Below are 22,513 nucleotides of genomic sequence, written 5' to 3' on the forward strand. Positions count from 1 at the left end.
ATGAGCATCTCTGTGTCAGATCTGCGTTGATGCGTTGTATCACCTGTGGGGGCACATCCAGTCTAGGGAGGAGGGTGGAGATTGTGACTCTGGGAAGGGATTTCTTTCTTGGCTTTAAGTGCCAGTTAAAGCCACAAAAGAAATCATACTATCTCTATCTCTCACTCACACACACTTCCATTCAAGCACACACAAGCCATGACAAAGCCATGCAAAATGAGAATTTCACTGGATTGGTAAATGATTTAGATAAATGGACTACATTTAAATGAGTCAGTCCCAATGCAAAAAGCCCTCTATTAAAGGGTAACTTTGGTATTTTTCAACCTGGAATCTATTTTCCCACCTTTTTGTGTCTAAGTGACTAAAGGGGACAACAATTTTTGAAATTGGTCCAGTATTGAGCGAGATCACATTGCCGGCAGCCGCGAAACGAGCTGCAATGTAATCCGACGGGGCAAATCGCACCGTCAATGTACGTCCACTAAAAGTGCTTGTTTTTGCCACTGACAGGCTCAGATTGTTATTATAAGTGTCTGACAACATTATGGAAAGGACCCTACAGAGAAATGAAACGTTTTTCTTTACCTTTCGCTTGATCCGGTCTGTGTGTAACCAAGTCTCGCTCAAGGCTCGCGAGAGTTGAGTTGTTGCAGGAAGTTACACACAGACCGGATCAAGCGAAAGGTAAAGAAAAACGTTTCATTTCTCTATAGGGTCCTTTCCATAAAAAAAACTTTCCGCAAAAACAAGCACTTTTAGTGGATGTACATTGATGGTGCGATTTGCCCCGTCGGATTACATTGCAGCTCGTTTCGCGGCTGCCGGCGATGTGATCTCGCTCAATACTGGACCAATTTCAAAAATTGTTGTCCCCTTTAGTCACTTAGACACAAAAAGATGGGAAAATAGGGTCCAGGTTGAAAAATACCGAAGTTACCCTTTAAACTTCCATTTTATATAAAACTTCCTTACCTTGAGGCAGTGCCCATGTGTTTAGCAGCATTATCTGAAGAGAACTGTGTACAGGCAATACAACTGGCAGAAACCCAACAGCTGTCTGTTGTGGCAGCATAGTTTTTGAGACCGTTTAATTGTTTTGCTATATTTGCAATGGGCCATAGTAGCATAGACAACAGGCAAGTGTAGCTAAACTTAAGTTCTCCCTAATCCCCAACTAGGATCAAACATGATACATGCTCAAATGATTCTAAATTAGCTTCAGCTGCACCTGTTGCAGAGGAAGAGGAAACTGCAGTTGATCCCTGATGCTGCCACTGTTGCTCCTGCACCAGAAGTAGCTGTGGAGCAAGAGACTGACGTGACTGCTGCTGCTGCTACAGAGGTTGTTCAGGTCTGAAACAGTAGCCCCCGCTGAGAATGTTATAGTCCCTGCTGCCACTGAGAGCACAGCTGTGGCAGAAGCAGCTGCAGCTGATCCTGCAGGTGATGCTGAGACTGAAATACTGGAAACAGAGAATGAGGCTCCGGCTACTGCAGGTGAGAGCCACCCACTGCTTCAGGGGAGGCGGGTGTGGATATTACCATCAGCTCATGCAGTCAGCATCTACAAGCACATCAGCTTTACACACACAATACTGTAACTGTAATAATGTTTTAACCCCCAGTCAATGCACTAGACCACAACCAACCACTCTAACCTATAGATTAACTGAAACAATCCCCCATCAATATATGGAGGAATGGAATGAATTAAAAATGTTAAACAATTTCAGAGGGACCTGATTTATTTTGACCTGCGGTCATTTCTATTCGATGGCACCATTGACATCTATGGGTACAACGTCCCCACGGTAAAGCAAACAGCATGCCATGTACTTGCCGTGGCGAGGGTCACATTTCACCATCTGGTTTGCCGGCTCAAAGCAAGCATTTGTGATCTCGGCCACTGAGAGCTGCTCGTGGTAAGCTTTCTTCGCAGAGATCACAGGAGCATAGGTGGCCAGGGGGAAGTGGATACGGGGGTAGGGCACCAAGTTGGTCTGGAACTCAGTCAGGTCGACATTCAGCGCACCGTCAAATCGGAGGGAGGCAGTGATGGAGGATACAATCTGACTCACCAACCTGTTAAGGTTGGTATATGTAGGACATTCAATATCCAGGTTCCTACGGCAGATATCATAGATGGCCTCATTGTCCACCATGAAAGCACAGTTAGGGTGCTCTAGGGTAGTGTGAGTACAAAGGATGGAGTTGTATGGCTCCACTACAGCAGTGGACACTTGGGGAGCTGGGTAGATGGAGAACTCAAGCTTGGACTTCTTGCCATACTCAACGGACAGGCGATCCATCAGCAGAGAGGTAAAACCAGAGCCGGTGCCACCGCCAAAGCTGTGGAAGACAAGGAATCCCTGGAGACCGGTGCACTGGTCAGCCTAGACAGGGAGGAGGAAAGCTCCGTTATAACTGCTGAACGAGAATAAATACACTACGTTCATGAGACATCATTTCATCTGTGGGAGACACACACCAGCTTACAGATCCTGTCCAGAACCAGGTCGATGATCTCCTTGCCAATAGTGTAATGCCCTCGGGCGTAGTTGTTGGCTGCATCTTCCTTCCCAGTGATCAGCTGCTCAGGGTGGAAGAGCTGGCGGTAGGTTCCAGTCCGCACCTCATCTATACAAAGAAGCACACACAGATGGGTTGACTTGACATTTATGGGTCATCTCAATACTCTTTGTTTGGGTGGATTTGGTCAATTCTTAAGATATCAGAATCAGAATCATTTTATAATTGGCCAAGTATATTTGCACATACATGGAATTTAGCTTAGTGGTTGCTTGTGTACTTTGTTAAAAGACAGAAAAGAATAAAAGTAAGTAATAAGTAATATAAAAACACAAATAGAAACAGTAGAAGAAAAAGATAAGATCAGAATCAAATACAGAATATAGATATTGCACTATACTGTTTGAATATTGCATTATGATGAATAAATAAATAAAGTGAGTAGTAGTGTTGTGTGGTAGTGATGGGGCGGGGGGAAGGTGCAGTGTGGTGATTATCCATTTAATTATTCATATTATTATCCATTATCTGGATCATGTTATGTTCAGGCTGAATTTTGTGGTTGTCCTGACATAAAGCAAGCAACTTGAGTAAAAGCATTAAAAAAAACTCAAGGTAAGTCATGAATGGGCTAAAGGATTTTACCAATGACAGTCGGCTCCAAGTCAACAAACACAGCTCTGGGTACGTGCTTGCCAGCTCCAGTCTCACTGAAGAAGGTGTTGAAGGAGTCATCTCCTCCTCCAATGGTTTTATCGCTGGGCATCTGTCCATCTGGTTGGATGCCATGCTCCAGACAGTACAGCTCCCAGCATGCATTGCCAATCTGGACACCAGGCTGACCGACGTGGATGAAGATGCACTCACGCTGAAAGTGCAAAAAGAGGCAAAATGTCAGCATAATGTATCCGCAGCTGCAAGTGTTTAATCACAGTAGCTTGCAGTTGTTTTCATATTAAACATGTCAATTGCATTTATGGTGGGGCAGCTTGTGATAAGAAACCAGACTCTGGAGACTTCAATTAACAACTCAATATCTGTATATAAACACTTAGACGATATTCCCAATAGCACTTCTACCATTTTACACAATCCATCCCCTCTGTTGTCAGTGAATGAACAGATGAAGTGTGAACGAAGCCATGCTGAGGCATCACCGCCCCAAACTGCAGTTACAGAGGAACAACTGAATCAGTGTAGTAATATCATTTAAATAAGCCCAATGTTACAGCATTGTCTTGCTTATTAAAGACTATCTAGGTTTAAGGATTTCTACTGAGAGAAAAAAAAGTCACAGATATCAGAGGAAGTGCCCCTTGTTTTAGTTTTTGGCGCTGGTATTTCTTGTGGAAAAGATGCCCACCCATTGGCCTTACAATGCAACATTAACTACTAATTGGTCATGATTTCTCCATCCTTTATCACTGCTTACCTACAATCTTACACTACTTTTACCAAAGTAGCTCTATCTGGGTCTAGGACCATATGTTTCTGCCCTGCTGCGTTTGTAGTCTGAGCGAGGAAGCGCGGATTTGTACTTTTCCCTCATGTTTAGTGGTTTGACCATCACGTCAAACTACATGCTGCTGTTTGGCAAGGTTTCCTTGTTCTCATACAAGCATTCATGAAACATGTACTATATCCTGTGACGAACAATACTTTATTAGACTCCACTTAGCGTTAAATCGTTAAAATTTCAACTTTCAAAACTGGTCGATAAATTATCCCTTGAGCAGATAAAACAAAACAACTGTTGTTTAGTTTTAAAACATGACGCACAGTTTATTGATTTAGCGTGCAGAAGTAACCTATGATCAGGAAAAGGGAAATTCCGGGGATCATTGTTTAAAGTCTAGCTGGAGTTTTTCCCCCTGAAGTTGTAATGTTAATTTTCAGTCATGACTAGACAGCATGATACAGTGTGATTGATAGGGGTGGGCGGATCGATCCCAAAATATCGATACTACAGATACTACGTCTCGTTTTTGAAGATCGATTCTAGCGTCAATAGGATCGATACCAGTTTCAGTTTCTCTCTTCTACGTTGTACCCATTTCATCAAAGAGTAGAACTGTCTGTGCAAACAACGTTCCGTTGTCGTGAACACATCTTAGTGCATGCATGCACTGTTTGCTTCTCCAGTGCTGTTGTCGTGTCGTGTGCACTCAAACAACGAACATACGCGTCGCGCACGCGCAGCGCGCCATGGCGCGCACCCTGAGAACCATTGCTCTAACTGAAGGAAAGAAGAATGGTTGAGGGTAGTTTGTGCTTTTGTTTAGTTATTTGCACTTTGCTTATTTATAAAAGTTGTGAAAGTTTTAAAACATTCATTGTTCTCCACAAATAATTGTGTGTACTTTGTTTATTCAAAAAACTTTTTTTCATGTTTGCACATTCAATTTACAATAATAAAAAAAAATATTTTTGTTATTTGCCTTTAAAAACTGTCCTGTGTTTTAACATGCATGTGATTAAGTAATTAACAGTGGAAAGCAAAAAAAACTGGCTTCATTCATTTATGTAGCACTTTTTTACAAAGTGCTACATAAATGAATGAAGCAAATTTTTGATGATGCATTCACCTCATAAATCATGACACACTGCTCTCCCCTACATGAAAGTACATTGCCGCTTTTAATAATAAAAAGTATCAGTATCAGTATTGATATCGGCGATTCTGGCCCTGGTATCGGATCGAAACCAAATTTTGCGGTATCGCCCACCCCTAGTGATTGAGACTTGTTGATGCACAATTTATAATAGAGAGCCTAAGTCCCTCCCCTTCCGCTGTCCACCATGGGACCTTATTTCGGAAAAAATATGTACGGTAGTCAACGGCGAGAGACAAATAATTGTTTGATCCCGTTTGAATTGTGCCATGAATTACACATATGATGTTTTGTCAATTTAAAAGATAATTTTGCAAGTCAAGAAAGTCGCAGTTTCACCAAGGTTTGTAATGTAAAACTAACAGTTTGCCGCCATTTCAACCGAGTGAACATGACGCCATGAATAGCTAACGGGAGACTTAACGTTAACTAGAACAATTTGCTATTCTAGGAGTCCCGAAAGGTGATATTTTTTTTATCTTGTGCACACAAGTTAATTATCTTGTGCGCACTAGGTGATATTTTTTTTATCTTGTGCACACAAGATAAATAACTTGTGCGCACAAGATTAAAAAAAATCACCTTTAGGGGCTCCGTACTATTCAAATATTGTATTTTAAGAAATATCTCATCAGTTATAAGTTAAGCAACTTACCATTTTTAATTATGGAGGTTAAGGTCAAGGAAGTGCTGTGTCGGATTTGGTGCAATTTGGACACGGGACACGTTCAATATTAATAAACTTTGAATAAACAAGCGAACAGCGCTCTGTGCAGCAGCGGGGCGAACGGGCACTGCACTAGTATTTTATAAAGTCGCAGGGGAGTCGTGTTGCCAGGTCGGATTCCCAGTTTCCAGCACAATACAGCACAAAACATCCGAAATCGTAACTCTCAGAAAAGAGAAAAACATAAAGCTACTCAATGCGCAGCAGAAAAAAACACATAAACCTAGCACCTTACATACAACAGGCTAACCACAGATAAAATAATAACTGTATTGATATTGCCAATTGTAAATAGTAGCATCCCTGTCTCTGACAGTCAAAGTGATCAGGAGTTTGGTACAAAACAGTCTCGTCGTTTCAGGAGGACCTCAGTCAAACTGTTGCTCCTCCATATTGAGAGGAGACAGTTGAGGTGGTTCGAGCCCCTGGTAAGGATGCTGGGATGATGGGAGGAGACCCAGGGGAAACCCCAGGACACGCTGGAGGAACTACATCTCCCTGCTGGCCTGGAACTAAACACCAATTGACTTCCCCCAGGAGGAACTGGAGGAAGTTGCTGGGGAAAAGCTGAGTTTATCTGCTTGCCTTGTTGCCATTTAACTGAACTAGTGCAGTACCCGTTCGCCCCGCTGCTGCACAGAGCGCTGTTCGCTTGTTTATTCAAAGTTTATTAATATTGAACGTGTCGCGTGTCCAAATTGCACCAAATCCGACACTGCACGTCCTTAGGTCCCCAGCAATACACCCGCCAAGTGTGAAGTACATCGGACGAACGGTTCTCGAGATATGCGAAGGACACACACACACACACACACACACACACACACACACACACACACACACACACACACACACACACACAGAGATTCCTTGCTTTATAGTATGATGGTGATGATAAGCGGCAAGAAAATGGATAGATGGATGGGTTAACCTGTTCCCTTCTCTCCAGTAAGGTAAAGGTTGTCATATATCAGCGTTGGGAAGTTTAGCTGTTACTTTTCTTCCATCCAGCAGGTGGCAGTGAGAGACCAATGTATTTACACCACTCAGTCAAATGGCATCAAAATCTCATTCTGCAGTGTAGCCTACAGCAGAAATGCATATAAACAAGCCCCACAGTAACTGGTATATACAGTAGTGTGGGCTTTCAGACATAGATACGATATTATTTGTATGTCATAGTCATGACATCAAAAAATGGCAATCAAGCAAAAATCATTTTCAAATCAGTTTCTTTGATGATTTTCTTTTCTTCTTTTTTTTAGGAAGAAAAGCACAGTGGCAGCCAACATTTAATGTAGGCTGAAGTGTAGGCTGGAGGAAAAATAAGTGAGGCTGACAGGATAAAGCTGCACCAACACCTGACGTCCACCCGACGTTTCGTCTATTACGGGCGATCTGAGGTCAGTCAATAGCCGTAGGGCAAATTCTCCGCGTTTAAAGTTGGACTGATCCTGGCCGTTAAATATGGGCTATATATGGGCCAAGCCGGACCAGTATAGTTGGAAATACATCAAAAAAGCACTCGTCGTCCATCGTCGTGGGATTAAACCTAAACCGGTTAGTAGCTCATACCTTTTACCAATATCATCGACTTGAAACTGTTGTTAACGTTACTAAATTTGTATATAAATAATTGTGTCAAAAGAGCAGTAGATCGGCGATTTGCTAACAGTCGTGCTCGGCCCTTGACCTAATGAATGTTAGCTGAAGTCAGTTGGCTAACGCTAGCTACAAAGACGAGTATTTTCAACGTTAACCCGCGATATTAATGTTGCAATGTAAAGCAGCTTTTGTTTTGTTGTCACTGGTTAGCGCTGTCAAGCAGTTGCAGAGGTATATCAATATAGTGTAGAAGGCAGGCAGTAGTTTAGCTATTAAGTAACATACACTCCAGCTAAAGGCGGGAATGTCGCGAGACAAATAGCTAATCTGCCAGACTTTAGCCATCAACTGGCACAATTGGGATAAATAGTTAAGTTATAATGCTTTCCATTGGACTCTGTTGCTTGCACTCATACTCTACAGCTGAGCCACCACTCCCAAATTTGAGCCAGGCAGCTCTTTGCTTGGCCTCTATTAACTGTCTACTGTTTTGATCTGTGCTGACTACTAGTCTTTGTGGAGCAGGAGGTGTAGAAGTGCGGCAGTAGAGTCCTGTGTATGCGCCCAGCTCCTCCTGTTTACATGGTGAGTAACCTCTCTGTCCTATGGGGAATTATTTGGGAACTACGGTAAGCTATTGAATTTTCTAAAAAAGAAAAAAAAAGAATTTGTTTTGTTCTGTTGCTTGCACTCATACTCTACAGCTGAGCCACCACTCCCAAATTTGAGCCAGGCAGCTCTTTGCTTGGCCTCTATTAACTGTCTACTGTTTTTATCTGTGCTGACTACTAGTCTTTGCAGTTGTGGAGCACATCTGGTGTAGAAGTGCGGCAGTAGAGTCCTGTGTATGCGCCCAGCTCCTCCTGTTTACATGGTTAGTGTTAGGGTTAGAAATGTTAACACCCTTAAATGTGTAAAACCTTGAAATGTTAACACCCTTAGTAATAACCAGATTGTGTCCTCTAGGATGGGTTGGCCCTTTCACATGCTGTGACAGATCAAACGTGTCAAATATGGCAGAAAGTTCTTTGGCGTTTTTTTGTCACTGACATTATATATGTGTACATTAAAATCACCTGTAATGACTACACAGTCAAATTCAGTGCAGATAATTTAAAGCATCTCAGTAAAATCATCAAAGAAATTTGGAGAGTATTTTGGTGGCCTGTATATAAATATATATAGAATACATGGAGAGAATTACATTTCCTTTTTTAAATGACATATATTCAAAGGATGAAAACTCTCCAAATGATCATTTGGAGTGCGAGTTAGATTTATCAGAACTTCACCTGTACTGTACATGCCGATAGACACCAACTTTTTAATAAATTTGTTAACATCAGGGTTAATTGCTCTGTTTGCCCATGTACCAAAAGCCATCATTGTCTGTTTTTGTATGTTTTCTGGATGGAAATGTTTAATTTTATCTATCTCCTGTTTTGTCAATCCTGCACTCCAACAGAATCGTGTTAAATGTTCAGCATCTGTCTGCTCTAATGCCACATTCATTGCCATTTATAATTTAGCTGGCCACCTTTTTACTTCTTTTTGAGTTAGTTTTGGATCGGTTGTGTTGGCTATTATGGCGGTGCGTGGATCCTGCTTGGAGGATCAAGTCAGTGGGTGATGTAATGAAGATTCTTTCCACCAACAGTCCCACACTTCGTCATAATAACTTTGTGTCTTTTTGTCAAAAGAAGCCTCATCCAACTTAGTTTTTACACCCGTCAGAATATTTTTGTCCCACGTTCCTGTTTTTGGAAACTTTAATTTCCTGTCATTTCATTCCTGAGGTACGGTTAACGCAGTCCAGGCCCCATATTTTCTATACACTTACAAAGGAACTTATCCCTAAAAACGGCACAAACTCCCCCTCCTTTTTTGTTTTGTCGTGCTTCAAACTCAAATATGAAATTTGGTGGGGTGAATTCAATAAGGATAGCATTCCCATTATTGGTGTCCAGCCAAATCTCTGTTAAAAACATAAAATCAAGCTTGTAAGAGGTTATAAAATCATTGATTAAAAATGACTTGTTACATAGGGACCTAATATTAAATAGAGCTAGTTTTAGGTTTGTTGGAGCAGGGCCTGAGATACTTGGCCTACAGGGAATGTGAATCAAATTTACACACACTGTGGCTATTGTATTTGTGAAGGTTGTTCTCTCCCAGGGCCTCAGCTTGCTATAGGATAATTTATGTATAACAGTTCTGGAACAGCAGAGGCCCAGGGTATCCTAGTTGCTGCCGACGCCAGGGTGGCGTTTGTAGCTGCCATCAGAGTCAGTTATGCGGTTTGAGTTAATTTAATAGATTGAGTTAAATATAAGAATAATTTACGTTTTTATTACAGGTATATCCTTTGTTAATTAACATAAATATAATTGGGCACATATGTCTAGAAGGACCTGTCTGGTATTTCCATAGCGGAACATGTATTCTTGTGTTACAGTGGGGTCAGGTTATTATTGTTGGTTGCGCTCTGCGCATTACCACGAGAGGCAGACCGCCTGCCGGTTTCAACGGAGGATGTTGTTTTGGGTTGTGTTGCTGTGTGGTGGTGTTTCATGAAGTTCGTATTAAGTGAAGACTTATAAAGCTGAAGGTTTCCTTTCTTACTCCCCTTGAGTTAACGCGGCCAATGAGGTATGCAAGGTTATCTGTACGTTTTCTACATTATGCTTATAGCTATTGGATATGCTAGCGGAGTTCATGATAGCAACGTGATAGCCTACCTACGTTTCAATGAATGTTGGCAAGTTAATTTTCCGTAAATTTAACAGCTTATAGTTTCAAAGTTAATGGATTATGCAAGCTACATATTTGTGTTTGTTTAGATATCTGTTTAATGGTTATTCTCTATGAGAATGTTCTGTATTGCACTGGACTCATTTTATGATTTTGTGTATTTTTGCTATAGTTCTCACGGCATGTTTGACGGCATGGATGTGCAAAATAAATGCCTGTAACCGAAAGGACGCCTTGTGTTCGTGATTTTAACCGGAGGGGAGCTACAGCGTTGGTGGGCGGTGTATAGGTGATGGTAATACCTGTGACCTGGCCATCCTGGGGTCTGAAGTCTGGGATCCTTTTGATCCCAGACTTCACCAAATCCTCCATCTGGCTTGTGAACCTAAGAGGAGAGACAGGGAAGGAAGTGGATGCTGGAGAGTCAGGAGAGGCAGAGGTGGGGGGAGTGTGGAAAATCTAAATCTAGTGTGTCTAAATCCACGTCCATTTAGGTGGGGGCCCTTTCCTTTGAAGAGATTATCACGTTCCCAAAACAAGTTGAAGTTATCAGTGGAATGTATCCCTTGTGACTCACAGATATTAGAGAGAGCAGTGTTTCCCACAGAATTTGAATGTATTTGTGGTGGTAGGTGGGTTGGCGGGGGGGGGGGGGGGGGGGGGGGGGGGGGGGATTCATGGGATCAATAAAGGATCCCATTACCTGGATGGCTGAAAAATTATCTAATGTAGGCCTCCTCCATTTTAAATAGTTCCATTTGTCAAACAAATAACTAACCTGTATATATCTAAAGTACTTTGTGTCAAAGATAACATAACTTCAAAATATAAACAGTGCTACACTGTTTTGTTTGTTGTTTGCTTTTGTCTACAAGGTGAAGAATAGAAATGAGACTCCTTTTACAGAGAAATCTGCTTTCTGCCCCTCTGCCCTGCTACATCTCTCTGTGCTGTCAGTTTCACCTGTATCTTTACATTGTTACATTACAGCCTTTGACATTATTATCTACTCTGTTTTACTGCTCAGCAGCTCCTCTGGTCCAGACTGTTCCTGCTCCTCCTCAGGACGAGTCCTTTTCCTTCTTTGAAAATATTTTTCAATATTAATCTGGATTGAGGGAGCAAATATTCAGTCAGAGTTAAAAAGTTAATATTAACGTTATCAGTCCACTCAGTGGATACTGACTAGCAGCTAGGCTATACAGCGTGCTAATCTCGGAAACTCAGCTGTATTCCGAGTAACGTTAACTGTTAGTTCTTCTTTTCGGGAATTCAGTCGGCCGTCTTCTTGGCATGGAAAAAAAATATCCCTCACGCGTGTGCAGTGGGAGGCGAACAGACGGGTCCGGTGAGAGAGCGAGTGAGCGAGAGAGAGAGAGAGAGAGAGAGAGAGAGAGACCGAGCAACAGATAGAGCGAGTGAGAGAGAGAGCGAGAGACAGAGAAAGAGAGAGAGCGAGAGACAGAGAAAGAGAGAGAGAGCGAGAGACAGAAAGAGAGAGAGAGAGAGATCGCGTGGAGCAATTAGGGGCTGAGCGAATCAAAGCGCTACATGCAGTTCTACGATTAAATGGTGAAAAAAAAGAAAATGTGTGGCGGTCAGTGCTGATATTGTGGCGGCCAAATATACTTTGGCGGCCGTTAATATACCTGGGCGGCCCGCCCAAGTAAAGTCTATGTGTGGGAAACACTGGAGAGTAGTCGGCTGAATTTATTTATCTTTCTGTCAATAGTTGGAAGAGACCCACTGATAAATGATTGGATCTCTAGCTCATCAAGTCTGTTAAAAAGTTTAGTAAAGTCTTGTTTTAGCAATTCTGATTCCCCTTTGCTGGCTGTCCTCAAATTTTTTCCCACTCCCCGTCTTCATCTGCAGGTGTATTGAGACTGTTGAGAAAGGAGGAATTCTAACGGTGTTTTCAAAGGATCAGATCAAGGTAACTTTTCAATAAACTCTGCTGTTAGTAATTAAATTCAGCATCAACAATTACATTTTCATCCTTGACTCTCTTTGGCTTCAGAGTGTATAGTCTTCATTGATAGGTCCATTTACCAGACAGCTTGCAACCAGCCCGTACAGCAACTCCTATTATGGTTTATGAACCCTAACCCTAACACTCAGTGGATACTGACTAGCAGCTATATGCTAATCTCGGAAACCCAGCTGTATTCCGAATAACGTTAATAACTGTTAGTTCTTCTTTTCGGGAATTCAGCCGGCCGTATTCTTGGCATGGAAAAAAAATATCCCTCACGCCTGCGTGTGTAATGCGAGGTGCACAGGCGGGTCCGGTGAGAGAGCGAACGTGAAAGACAGAGAGTTTTCAACTCCATCTTTTGGCTGCTAATGATAAGTCCCATAGACTAACTGAAACATGAAATGGCCCATGACTACCTGTTAGCCAAAACAGGCGGTCTATGCGTTACTCTAAACCTCACTGGCGACACGTGTTACCCTGATCCCTGACAATTCTGACAATATCACTAGTGTCATTACTGCTTTGGAAAAAATTTGAGATGCATTCGGTCCTTCTGATTCAGCTGGTTTCAGTTTTAATAAGTTGTTAAGTGACCATCTTGGACCATGGGGAGCCATGGTTGTTCAACTCTTGATCCCTGTGCTTATTGTATTTGGTATAGTGCTGTGTTTCTGTACGTGCTCTCTTGTATGCACGCTCTGATGTATAGGTGGAGTCGTAGGTGGCATGACACACCAGTATGTTAAATTAGCACTACATCCTTCACTAGGTCCTGATCTCCCTGATTTGTATCCTATTCCTGATTGGCTTCCAGGTTCCCCTTATGATAATGATGATGATGAGTTGAATGATAATTCTTCTGTTTGAGTTTTGCTTGGCTATTGCATATTTTTCTATTATTCGTTGACACTTTGTGTCAAAAGGAGGGAATGTGGGAAAAATATTGCATTTCATCATGATTGTAACATTTAGAAGTAAATTACGACCTATGCCTTATGACCTATTGTCATGATGAAGGATGAATAGTTTAGGGACGTGTGATTGCTAAACTTGTTATATGCTGTGAAATGTATCTGTGTGTGCTTATCTCAAATGTACATAGTGTGCTTACTCCCAAATGGAAAGAGGAAGCTCTAACGTCAAAAGAAGAGACATTGTTATACAAATCCTATGCTGATGAGAGAGGTTATCTTGCAACACCTACACGTGCCTTTAGACTTGTTTGTTGCACTGTATAAAAGAAAGTTTTAAGATCCTCTTTCCAGAGAGACTTCTCTACCACTGCATGATTCTCATGTAAGAGTCCTCTCTCCATGTACATGTGTAAGGAATAAAGACTTGTATTCACTGAGACATCTGAATCAGCGTATCAATCTAGGTACTGAGGGGATCATTTTTCCCTGACAAGGGGGCCCTAACATAAGACACACAGTTTTATTGAGTTTTTATATACTTTTTATTGGTGTTTTTTCCATTATTGACTAACTGCTGTGTTCCTTGCTGATGTTCTGAAGTGTAAACTTGGGTAACACTTTCAATTACAGTCATTTTTTGTAGGTTTAAATTGCTGGGGTCAATTTGACCCCAAACATAAAAGATGTATTTTTATTTTAACATAATAGCTGGGTTAATTTGGATTTTGACAATAGAAGATGCAATAAAAGTGCTGAGGGCCACTGTCTTTCATCAGTAGCTCACAGGGTCGTCCAGTTAGGCATAGCCTATATCCACATTGTTTAATAAATTGTTTATAAGAAATTGTTTAATAAATAAATTTGATTTAAACATTACATTAAACATTTAAAAGAATCGGCGGACTTTTAAAAGACTTGGTGAATTAACTTTATATTGGCCTATTTTTAAAATCTGTACTAATTGCAAACGTCTCCATTTAAAATATTGTATAAAGCCTTTACGAGAGTCAATTGACTTTTAAAATACATTTCTAATGAATAAACTTTGTATATATATTTTTTTTTAATCCGTGTGCTAAATTGCAAACATTAAGAACCAAATACCGATTACGCACATGGGGGAAAAAAACGACACGAAGAAGACCAACTTCCGCTGCTGAGGTTACGTGATTTCCTGTCAACTGCGGAGGTCCAAGATGTCTGCCTCCGTGTCCGCCATTTTGTCTGCAGCTATGTCTCTCGAAATGCTTGCCACTTCCCTGGTCCTTGTCAGTGTTTTTTTCTTTTAGAAAACTTCCTACACCTGGACCTTCACAAACCTAAACCTTTATAAATGTTCTCGTTTAGTTACAGTACTTCAGAAAGCGTACTACCTTGTAACGTGTCTGGTTGTGTTTAGGCTTATGGTGTAAAATGCTCCTGGATAGCTTGGCAGAGGCGGACAACAACATGGTTTGGATACTGGTACACCTGACTTAAAGATGTGTCTGTGCATCATTGGAATAGGATCATTGTTTGAGTCGTTACATGCTTCCTTGAACAATTTCTATCAATATGTTTACAGTTATTTTTTCTTAATTACATATCTGTGTAATCTTTACCAAGGGTGACAACAATTCTGGAGGTACAGTGCCTATATTCTTGAAAGGAAATATGGGTGTCACAAAAATTTGCATAGCATCCCACACATTAGTAGGTGATTTTTCTTAAGTTTTGGCTATTCTGTTTGTATTTTTCACACCAACACAAATGACTTTGTAAATCATCACACATAATATGATAGTAAACTAGTAAAAAATTGTCTAGCCAAGAGCTCATTTCATAGGATGTTGATAAACATTTTAACCTCAGAAATAGATTTTAATTAAAACTGTAGGCTATTAACTGTATTTTGAGGCGGTGGTATCAAGTTTCTCTTTATAAGAGAAAAGCAAAATTCATATTTTTCATTTGTATATTGTATTATCTAAGTAAATTACATGTTGAAATTAGGTTGTCAACAAGTGGTTGAAACAACAGCTACATCTTAAACCCAAATAGGCCATTTAGTTGTCTTAAATGGGTCGTCTTTTCAACGGTCGGATGAAGACGTTTTATCACCTTTCATTTTCAACCGAAATGGGCCATTGTTTATGGTGCATTCCATTGTACTCGGAACTCGGAGGAAAACGACTTCCAGCCAACTCTTCCAACACGGAAAAGTGCAACAGAACGGTCGTTCAAATCGGAATTCCCAGTCGGAAATTCGGGCAAGATTCATTCCGCCCGAGTTCTACGACATAAACACAGCTGACGTCACAGCATCAATCTGTACTTAATAAAACTAGTTTTTGTGTTATGAAAACGTGTTGTAACAACTTTGTAGTTTCCATTTGTACTTCAGTTGACTTGTGTTTCGTTACTAGAAGTATTTTGCTACTAGCCTGCTAACGTTACTAGAGCTGTCAGATAGCTACCGTTAACGTTAATGGGTAAAAGTGATTGCGTCCATAGAGATATGGTTGCGTCCCTATTTTCCTGAGAAGACGTACTGTAACGCATTTAGATCGGAGCTCGCGGAACTGTGGAAATTATGCAAAATAAAAGCTATAAACTAACTTTCCCCCCTTCTTCTCAACCATTAAAGTATCCGTGATTTCCCTCCTCTCTCCTCTGACTCATAAAGCCACTGCCCTCAGAGCAAACACGACTCTGGACTCACTGTAGCTTATTAGGAAGATTAGACTGGAATGTATGCATCCCATTAGTTATAGGTTCAGCTGTGCTTTGTTTCACACTCAGCTCTCTCTTTATGTGTATCGCAATAGATGTTCACTCGAGGCAGGGAGACAAGTGACAAATTAGCCTATAATTTCCCGAGAAGCCACATTTCTAAATCAGAATAATATATTATAAAGCACTTCCCAGAAATACTTCTGTACTGCTTCGTGTGCACCAAACGAGGAGGGGTTTATGCAAAAAGGAAAAAAAAAGAAAAACCTCTATGATTCAGCTCCCCCAGCTGATGGGCGTTGCCTTTACAACTCCTCTGAAAGGTGTGGCGAGTTGTGTAAACTATCCTCCACTAACATCAACCCTATTCTCCTAAATAGGTAAGCTGAAAAATACCTCTTCTGACGTTTGATCTGTCTTTGGTGCTTGTCTACTTTTTATCCTTTATTTTGTGTCCTTTGTTGCTCGGGAAAATGGTATTCGTGGTTCTCAGTGGAATGCAGTCTTCGTCATTTTGTTAAAATAGGTTGCATTTCCTGTAACTTTATTCACGCGTGTCCGCATCACTTTGAAGGCCAGTCAAAATCTAAGTAGGGTCAGAATACAGTGTCAAAATAGAGATATTGTGCAGCTATATGAAGGCATTGAAAGGAATCAACCAGTGGACGCTTTTTTTTTTTTTGCGAGAAGCGCTGGTAATGGTAAGTTGGAGAGAAAGGTCCAGAGAGGCAAAGACACTCAGAACCAGGGGTGGAGAGCTGTTAAGATATTTACATAAATGATATAACGATCTATGTATTTACATATAAAGCACTTTCAAAAATAATGACAGATGCTTCATCTTCTGCCCAGTTTGTGACTCTCCTCCACAACAATGTCTGTTTGGGTGAGTAGTTGTCTGCCCAGTATCATCTGTGATGGATAATGTGATTTAGATGTAAATTATCAGTGTATGTAAATGCGTGTAAATTAGATTAAGGTTAAAAGTGTATTTTGGTGAGATAATATAGATGATAACTTCAGGACATTTTCTGACTTGTATTCAAGGATGACATGGACCTGCTCTTAGACTCTCCCTCCTCACTGACCATAACAGTAAGTTGGACATACTCTCACTTTTTAATTAAGCCACTTTTTAACTTAACTAACTTTTTGGGGCGTATAGGAGCCATCAATCTAGTATTTATCCAGGCAACTTATTTTGTTGGCTGCCATAGAGGTTTTAGAATATTGTGCTTGCAGATTTGTCAGATTTAGAAGCCACAGATGAAATTTACCAGCATTTTTCTTGTGGTTGGTGTAAATTTCAAGCCCTTAATATAACAGCAAAATGAATTGTATACATGACTATTTCTTGAATAGACATGACTAATAAGACTTAAACGTAGAATATCGAATAATAAATAGAAAACAAAGCAAATACAATCACCAATAGATGGATAGGTATTATGACTTTTCATTTAGAGTATGCTTAGTGATCATTAATTGGTTTTTACTGTTGATATGAGCCTGTTTCTGTGTTTATCAGTCCAATGCAAGAGGAACCGTGAAGGACAAGGCAGATTTCAAAGTGGCCGATGATGTGTCTGCACTCAGGGAGGCCATCGAGGGCATTGGTAGGCTAATGAAAGTTATCTTTACCCATCTGTTTAATAGCTTACTATGTCAGAGAAAAATGTAAAGCACACTCACTCCATCTCGCTACAATGTGCACTTCTATGGGTTAACTGAGGTTAAAGTGCAAATGGAAGAGGCTGTATAATGTGCATCAGGTTGTAAACACACAAACTGTAAGTGCAGTGTTGATGCTAAGTCTGTGTTCTGTGTTTTCTTCTTCTTAGGTACCACAGAAAAGACACTGATCGAGGTGCTGACCCGAAGAAGCAATGCTCAGCGGCAGCTTATCGCTAACGCCTATCAGAAGGCAGCAGGAAGGGTACATGGACACAAATACACTTGGGTTTACTTTCAGATATGAACTGTGGCTATGGAGGAAGACAGAGACCAAAATTAGATTAAGTGTTCTGTGTCCTCCCCCACTCTCCATCAGACATTAGTAGACGATCTGGAGGGCGACACTCACGGAGACTTCGAGGACTTGCTGGTGGCCCTGGTAACTCCTCCTGCTGCCTACGACTGCAAAGAGGTCATCAAAGCCATCAAGGTGAGACTGTGTTGAATGAATTTCCAGATAACTTGACCCTGCTTCAAAACAAGGACAACCCTCACTCTGGGCCTGTGTTTATGTAGCTGCTATTAAATATAACGATGGATGAGTCGTGATGAGGCCTAAATTGAATCTGTAAACTTGTTTTTTTTAAATTCATATACAATTTTTTTTTTTTTTTTTCCTTTCTTAAAGCATTTTGGATTTTCTGTTAGATGGTATACAGGGGGAAGTCAGGATGACATGCAGCAAAAGTCATCAGTCAGATTTAAACCCCCAATTTATGTCTGTTAACCTGTTGAGTTGATACACCAGGACACCACTTATGCAGATTTTTTATTCATTTACTGTGGTAGTTTTTTGCTTAGTTGCTTGCTTTTGTAATAAGTGTACATGCAAGTTCTACATCCTGAATAAGCTCTGGCTCAGTATTTAAATACAAGAGTTACAAAGAGCTATAAAATAAAAGACACAAAGCAAATATTTTGGAAAACAGTAAAACTATAATAAAAGAAGGGCTGACACTGCTTTCTCAGCTATATGAATATTTAATTTGTTCAAAGAGACTTCATTTTTCAACTATTTAGATTTATGAGATTCGACTATACTCCCATACTTTTCAGTTTAGGGAACTGGTCTAAGATCAGCAGTTCAGTCTCTTTGTCTACCTGCATCCTTTATGTCTTTTTCCTTTCTATGACTCAAGACTTTAGATGGATGATTGCCATGAAGCCTCTTCCTTCATCAACATGTCATTTGTTAAGAATCTGTGAAGCGTTTCCATCGGAGTTATGTGAAGAAGCCCTTATCCCTTATGAGGTTTTGTGTGTGTCACATACAGGGTGCCGGGACCACAGAGAGTACGCTGACTGAAATCTTTGCCTCCAGGTCCAACAAACAGATCAAGGCCTTGTGTGAAGCATACCTGGCAGGTTAGTATCTGCACTGCTTACTTTTGTTCTCACTGCTTAGTATAGTAGTATTATTGTGACAACTTTGACAGATGTTTGTGTGTGCATGTCTGTGTGTATATTATGTGTTTTTGGTTTATATTATATTAGGTTAAATGCGTTTGGATTCTGTTTTCTATTCTGTTTCACTCAAGAAACGGGGAGATTACTGACTCATGATCTGACATCGGAGGTTTCTGGGGACTATGGCAAAACACTGCTCATCTTGGCTGAGGTACATTCAATTGAAACAGTGCTGATATGCTGTGTTACCACTCCCAAAGATTGCTAATCATTCCAAAAGCCATATATTTACTCTAGCTAGACGGGTCTGAGCATTCCTATCTGGAGAAATCTTTCAAATACCTTGATTGATGGTCTCTTTTTCGCCAAAGAATGTGCAGAATGAAAAGCCCCTGAGAGAGCAAGTTGTTGTATTTATGATGCACAGCTGCAACTAAGAATCATATAATTCTATGACCAGAATTGAATCGGTAATACAGTCATTCTTCTGTGAGAGGCCTAGAGTGGAGAGAGAAACAATAAAACCACGTTATTTACAAAATCTTTGGGAAAGCTTGCCTTGAAATATGACAATGACATTACAAATGCCATTCAAAAAGAAATGAGTCTCACCACATTAAGTAAAATTATAGTTTTAGAATGAATGCATATATACATTGTCCTTAATATAAGTATCATCACCACTGTGTTCCTCTGTTTGTCCTCCCAGGGGAAGAGAGATGAAAGCACTAATGTGGATACGGCCAAAGCCAAGGCAGATGCTAAGGTACTTTCACCTACATTCAGATCATACACCGTGTAGTGTGCAGCGTTTCCACACCTCTCTCTCTCTAGATTATAGAATACAACCGCTTGTCAGCCTACAGTGTTTTCCAATGCAAATAAAGCCATACAGCCGATGGGGTCACAGTATACCTTTGTTTGTAAATAGAAAAGTATAATCAGGTTTTGTGGATGTAAACTGACGTAAACAAATAAGTGGACTGACATGAAACCAGCACTAACACAGTTCAATTAACATTTCAGACTTTCAAACTATTTTCTGCTTTTTAAATTTTAGAATTGAAACAGTTCAGCTGTTCCCATCCGACAAAAATAATTCTGGCACACTTCCAGATCGCTGTCAAACAAACCTGATTATTTTGGCCCATCTCCTCAGTTAACACACACACTGGTTGATGCCCACACGTAATATTTCATAACCCTCCCTAGTATTTCACTCCCTGGGCTTGGCCCTGAACTCCCTGCCTACTTAGCATGTGAGTCAGACAAGTCTCTCCCCAAGGTGTTTTTGTGGGGTGACATGATGCGGCACTTCCTTTGAACTTTGAGTTGACGGTTCATTTTGATTGTCCCTCTGATTTTCTATCTCCGTCTCTCTCGTCTAAATCTGTGTGTATGTACGCCCGCACCCATCCTTCCTCCATGTTTCTCTCTGCCCAGGCCCTGTATGAAGCCGGGGAGAAGAAGTGGGGGACCGACGAGAGCAAGTTTATCGACATCCTGTGCCACAGGAGTGTTCCCCAGCTCCGGCAGAGTGAGTAGAGCTTTTTCACACTCTCTCTCTATCTTTAGACAGTATTGCAATAGAGAAAAAACTGAATTCCTGTAGAGATCCATGGAAAGTTTATCAAATTAAAATATATTTTTTACAGCTCTGGTAGAGTACAAGGGCATGAGCAAAAAGACTCTGCAGGAGAGCATTGAGAGTGAAATGTCCGGCAACCTGGAGACGCTACTAGTGGCCATCGGTAAGAACAATGTGTCATATCGTCTGATTCCTGACACTCATTTTGAAGTGATCCTCCATTTTTTTCCCCTGTATCCCTATATCTTCAAATAAAAAAAACAATCTCTGTGCTTCTCTCCAGTCAAGTGTGTGAAGAGTGTCCCTGCATACCTTGCAGAGCGGCTATTCAAGAGCATGAAGGTAAGCTGAACAATAAGTGTGATTAGGGTCTTTTGAAACCTCAGTGACCACAGTTCTGCCAGTGGCTCCCAATACAAAAGCCACATGTTGTTTTGTTGCGTCCCATTCAGCCACACACAGCAGACTGTTCCATTGGTCACCGGTGGTGTGGAAGGGAATGTTAAGCCACCGTTCTTATTGTTGTTGCTCTGACAAAGTCTGCAACATTGGCTGACATGTGTGTCAACAGGTCTACACATAAAACACTCAACTTGCAGATAAACATTGAAACTGACACAGAAGCAGTCATCATCGAATTCCCACTTTTTACAATTGCTTCAGAATATTTTTAGTTCTACTGTAGGATACTGAAGATGCAAGTTGTGGGGAATTTGCCAGTGACTACTGGTTTTATTACTTTATTTGTTCTACTTAATATTCTTTTTGAGAAGACTATATCATAGGTTGATAAGTGATATAGGAGTAGTTGTTGAGGAAGGAGAGACTGCTTCTTGTTTATTTTCCCCATCCAGGTTTTTCTGAGTCAGCCAGGAGAAACAACTTTTCTCTTTCCTGTCACAAGCTTACTCTTATTGGTTCCTTTGTTTTTCGCCCAACTTCCTCGTATGTCCAGGGTGCGGGGACCACAGAGTCGACTCTGACCAGGATACTGGTCAGCCGCTCGGAGATAGATTTGATGGACATCAGAGCTGAGTACAAAAAGCTCTTTGGATATTCTCTCCACTCCAATTTAGAGGTCAGTAGCCTGCGCACACACACCCACACAGATGGAATTTAATATGCTCATCTCACTCTACATATCAGTACTCAACATGGTTTTAATGTTTTGGTGTCTCTTGTGTTAGAGATGACACATTAGGGGAAAACTTGGTGTGATTTATTAACCTCAGAGGGGATCGACTTTGATTTTCTTATAATGAATACCTCAGGTGGTCTGGAAACCCAGGCGTGATTTCTGTCTCTTTATGTTTGTCTAGTCTGAAGTGTCAGGTAGCTATGGCAACACCCTGAAGCTTCTCTGTGGTGGGGATGACTAACTCCTCCCACCTTTCGCTGAGGAACACGTGGCGTACGAGTGCAGCTTCACCCCAAAAGCAGATGAAATCCAAATGGGAGTATCGCCTCTACTGACGATGACCAGTAGTTTATGTTTCCAATACTTTGATATTGATATGATTGCTTGAACTTGGCTCTAAAAATGGCTAGAACTATGTAGAATAACTTTTAATGTGAAATTCCAGGAATGTTCAACCAGACATTGAGGGATTTTCAAAGGTTTTCAAATACAGTGCCATGTAGACTGAATCATTAGCATATTAAGAGTTAAGGAGGAGTCTATCCATGGTTGTGCTGTTTGATCTCACTGCACCACTTGATGTTGTAGGAAAATCAACCCTACCTTTTATGGATATGAAGATGCTGTTGAATGTTTTGATCAATACATATAGACACATAGTGAACTGAATTGTGTTTGTATTCCAATACTGACAGCTGTCATCACTAAAATAACTACACATTTCTTACCAGTATTGTACATTATTGTTTTTGTAATACAAATAGTTTGAGTTGGTAATTATACAGACATAAAAGTGGTTGTCAAACATTGACCGA

General features: G+C 40.8%; 2 protein-coding genes across 3 annotated transcripts; one reads left to right on the forward strand and one right to left on the reverse strand.

Annotated features, from left to right (window-relative positions):
- Positions 1–1,769: 1,769 nt before the first annotated feature.
- LOC139915659 (tubulin alpha-1B chain-like) lies at positions 1,770–3,433 on the reverse strand. Its single transcript, XM_071904342.2, has 3 exons — positions 3,178–3,433; positions 2,492–2,640; positions 1,770–2,396 (listed from the first exon to the last, which is right to left on the reverse strand). The coding sequence occupies exons 1-3, from the start codon at positions 3,431–3,433 to the stop codon at positions 1,770–1,772; spliced, it is 1,032 nt and encodes a 343-aa protein (XP_071760443.2).
- Positions 3,434–16,112: 12,679 nt separating this feature from the next.
- On the forward strand, positions 16,113–22,496 carry anxa3b (annexin A3b). 2 transcript variants are annotated; one of them, XM_071904250.2, is made up of 14 exons: positions 16,113–16,211; positions 16,684–16,717; positions 16,879–16,926; positions 17,360–17,447; positions 17,673–17,767; positions 17,882–17,995; positions 18,840–18,930; positions 19,104–19,183; positions 19,682–19,738; positions 20,416–20,509; positions 20,628–20,723; positions 20,844–20,902; positions 21,516–21,638; positions 21,880–22,496. In XM_071904250.2, the coding sequence occupies exons 2-14, from the start codon at positions 16,706–16,708 to the stop codon at positions 21,937–21,939; spliced, it is 1,017 nt and encodes a 338-aa protein (XP_071760351.1). In that variant the 5' UTR covers positions 16,113–16,211; positions 16,684–16,705; the 3' UTR covers positions 21,940–22,496. The 2 variants fall into 2 exon arrangements, with proteins under 2 accessions (XP_071760351.1, XP_071760360.1); XM_071904259.2 differs by lacking the exon at positions 16,879–16,926 and having other exon boundaries at positions 16,163–16,211.
- The last annotated feature ends 17 nt before the right edge of the window (positions 22,497–22,513 follow it).

Source organism: Centroberyx gerrardi, chromosome 2 (genome assembly GCF_048128805.1).
Source record: "Centroberyx gerrardi isolate f3 chromosome 2, fCenGer3.hap1.cur.20231027, whole genome shotgun sequence".
Lineage (NCBI taxonomy): Eukaryota > Metazoa > Chordata > Actinopteri > Beryciformes > Berycidae > Centroberyx > Centroberyx gerrardi.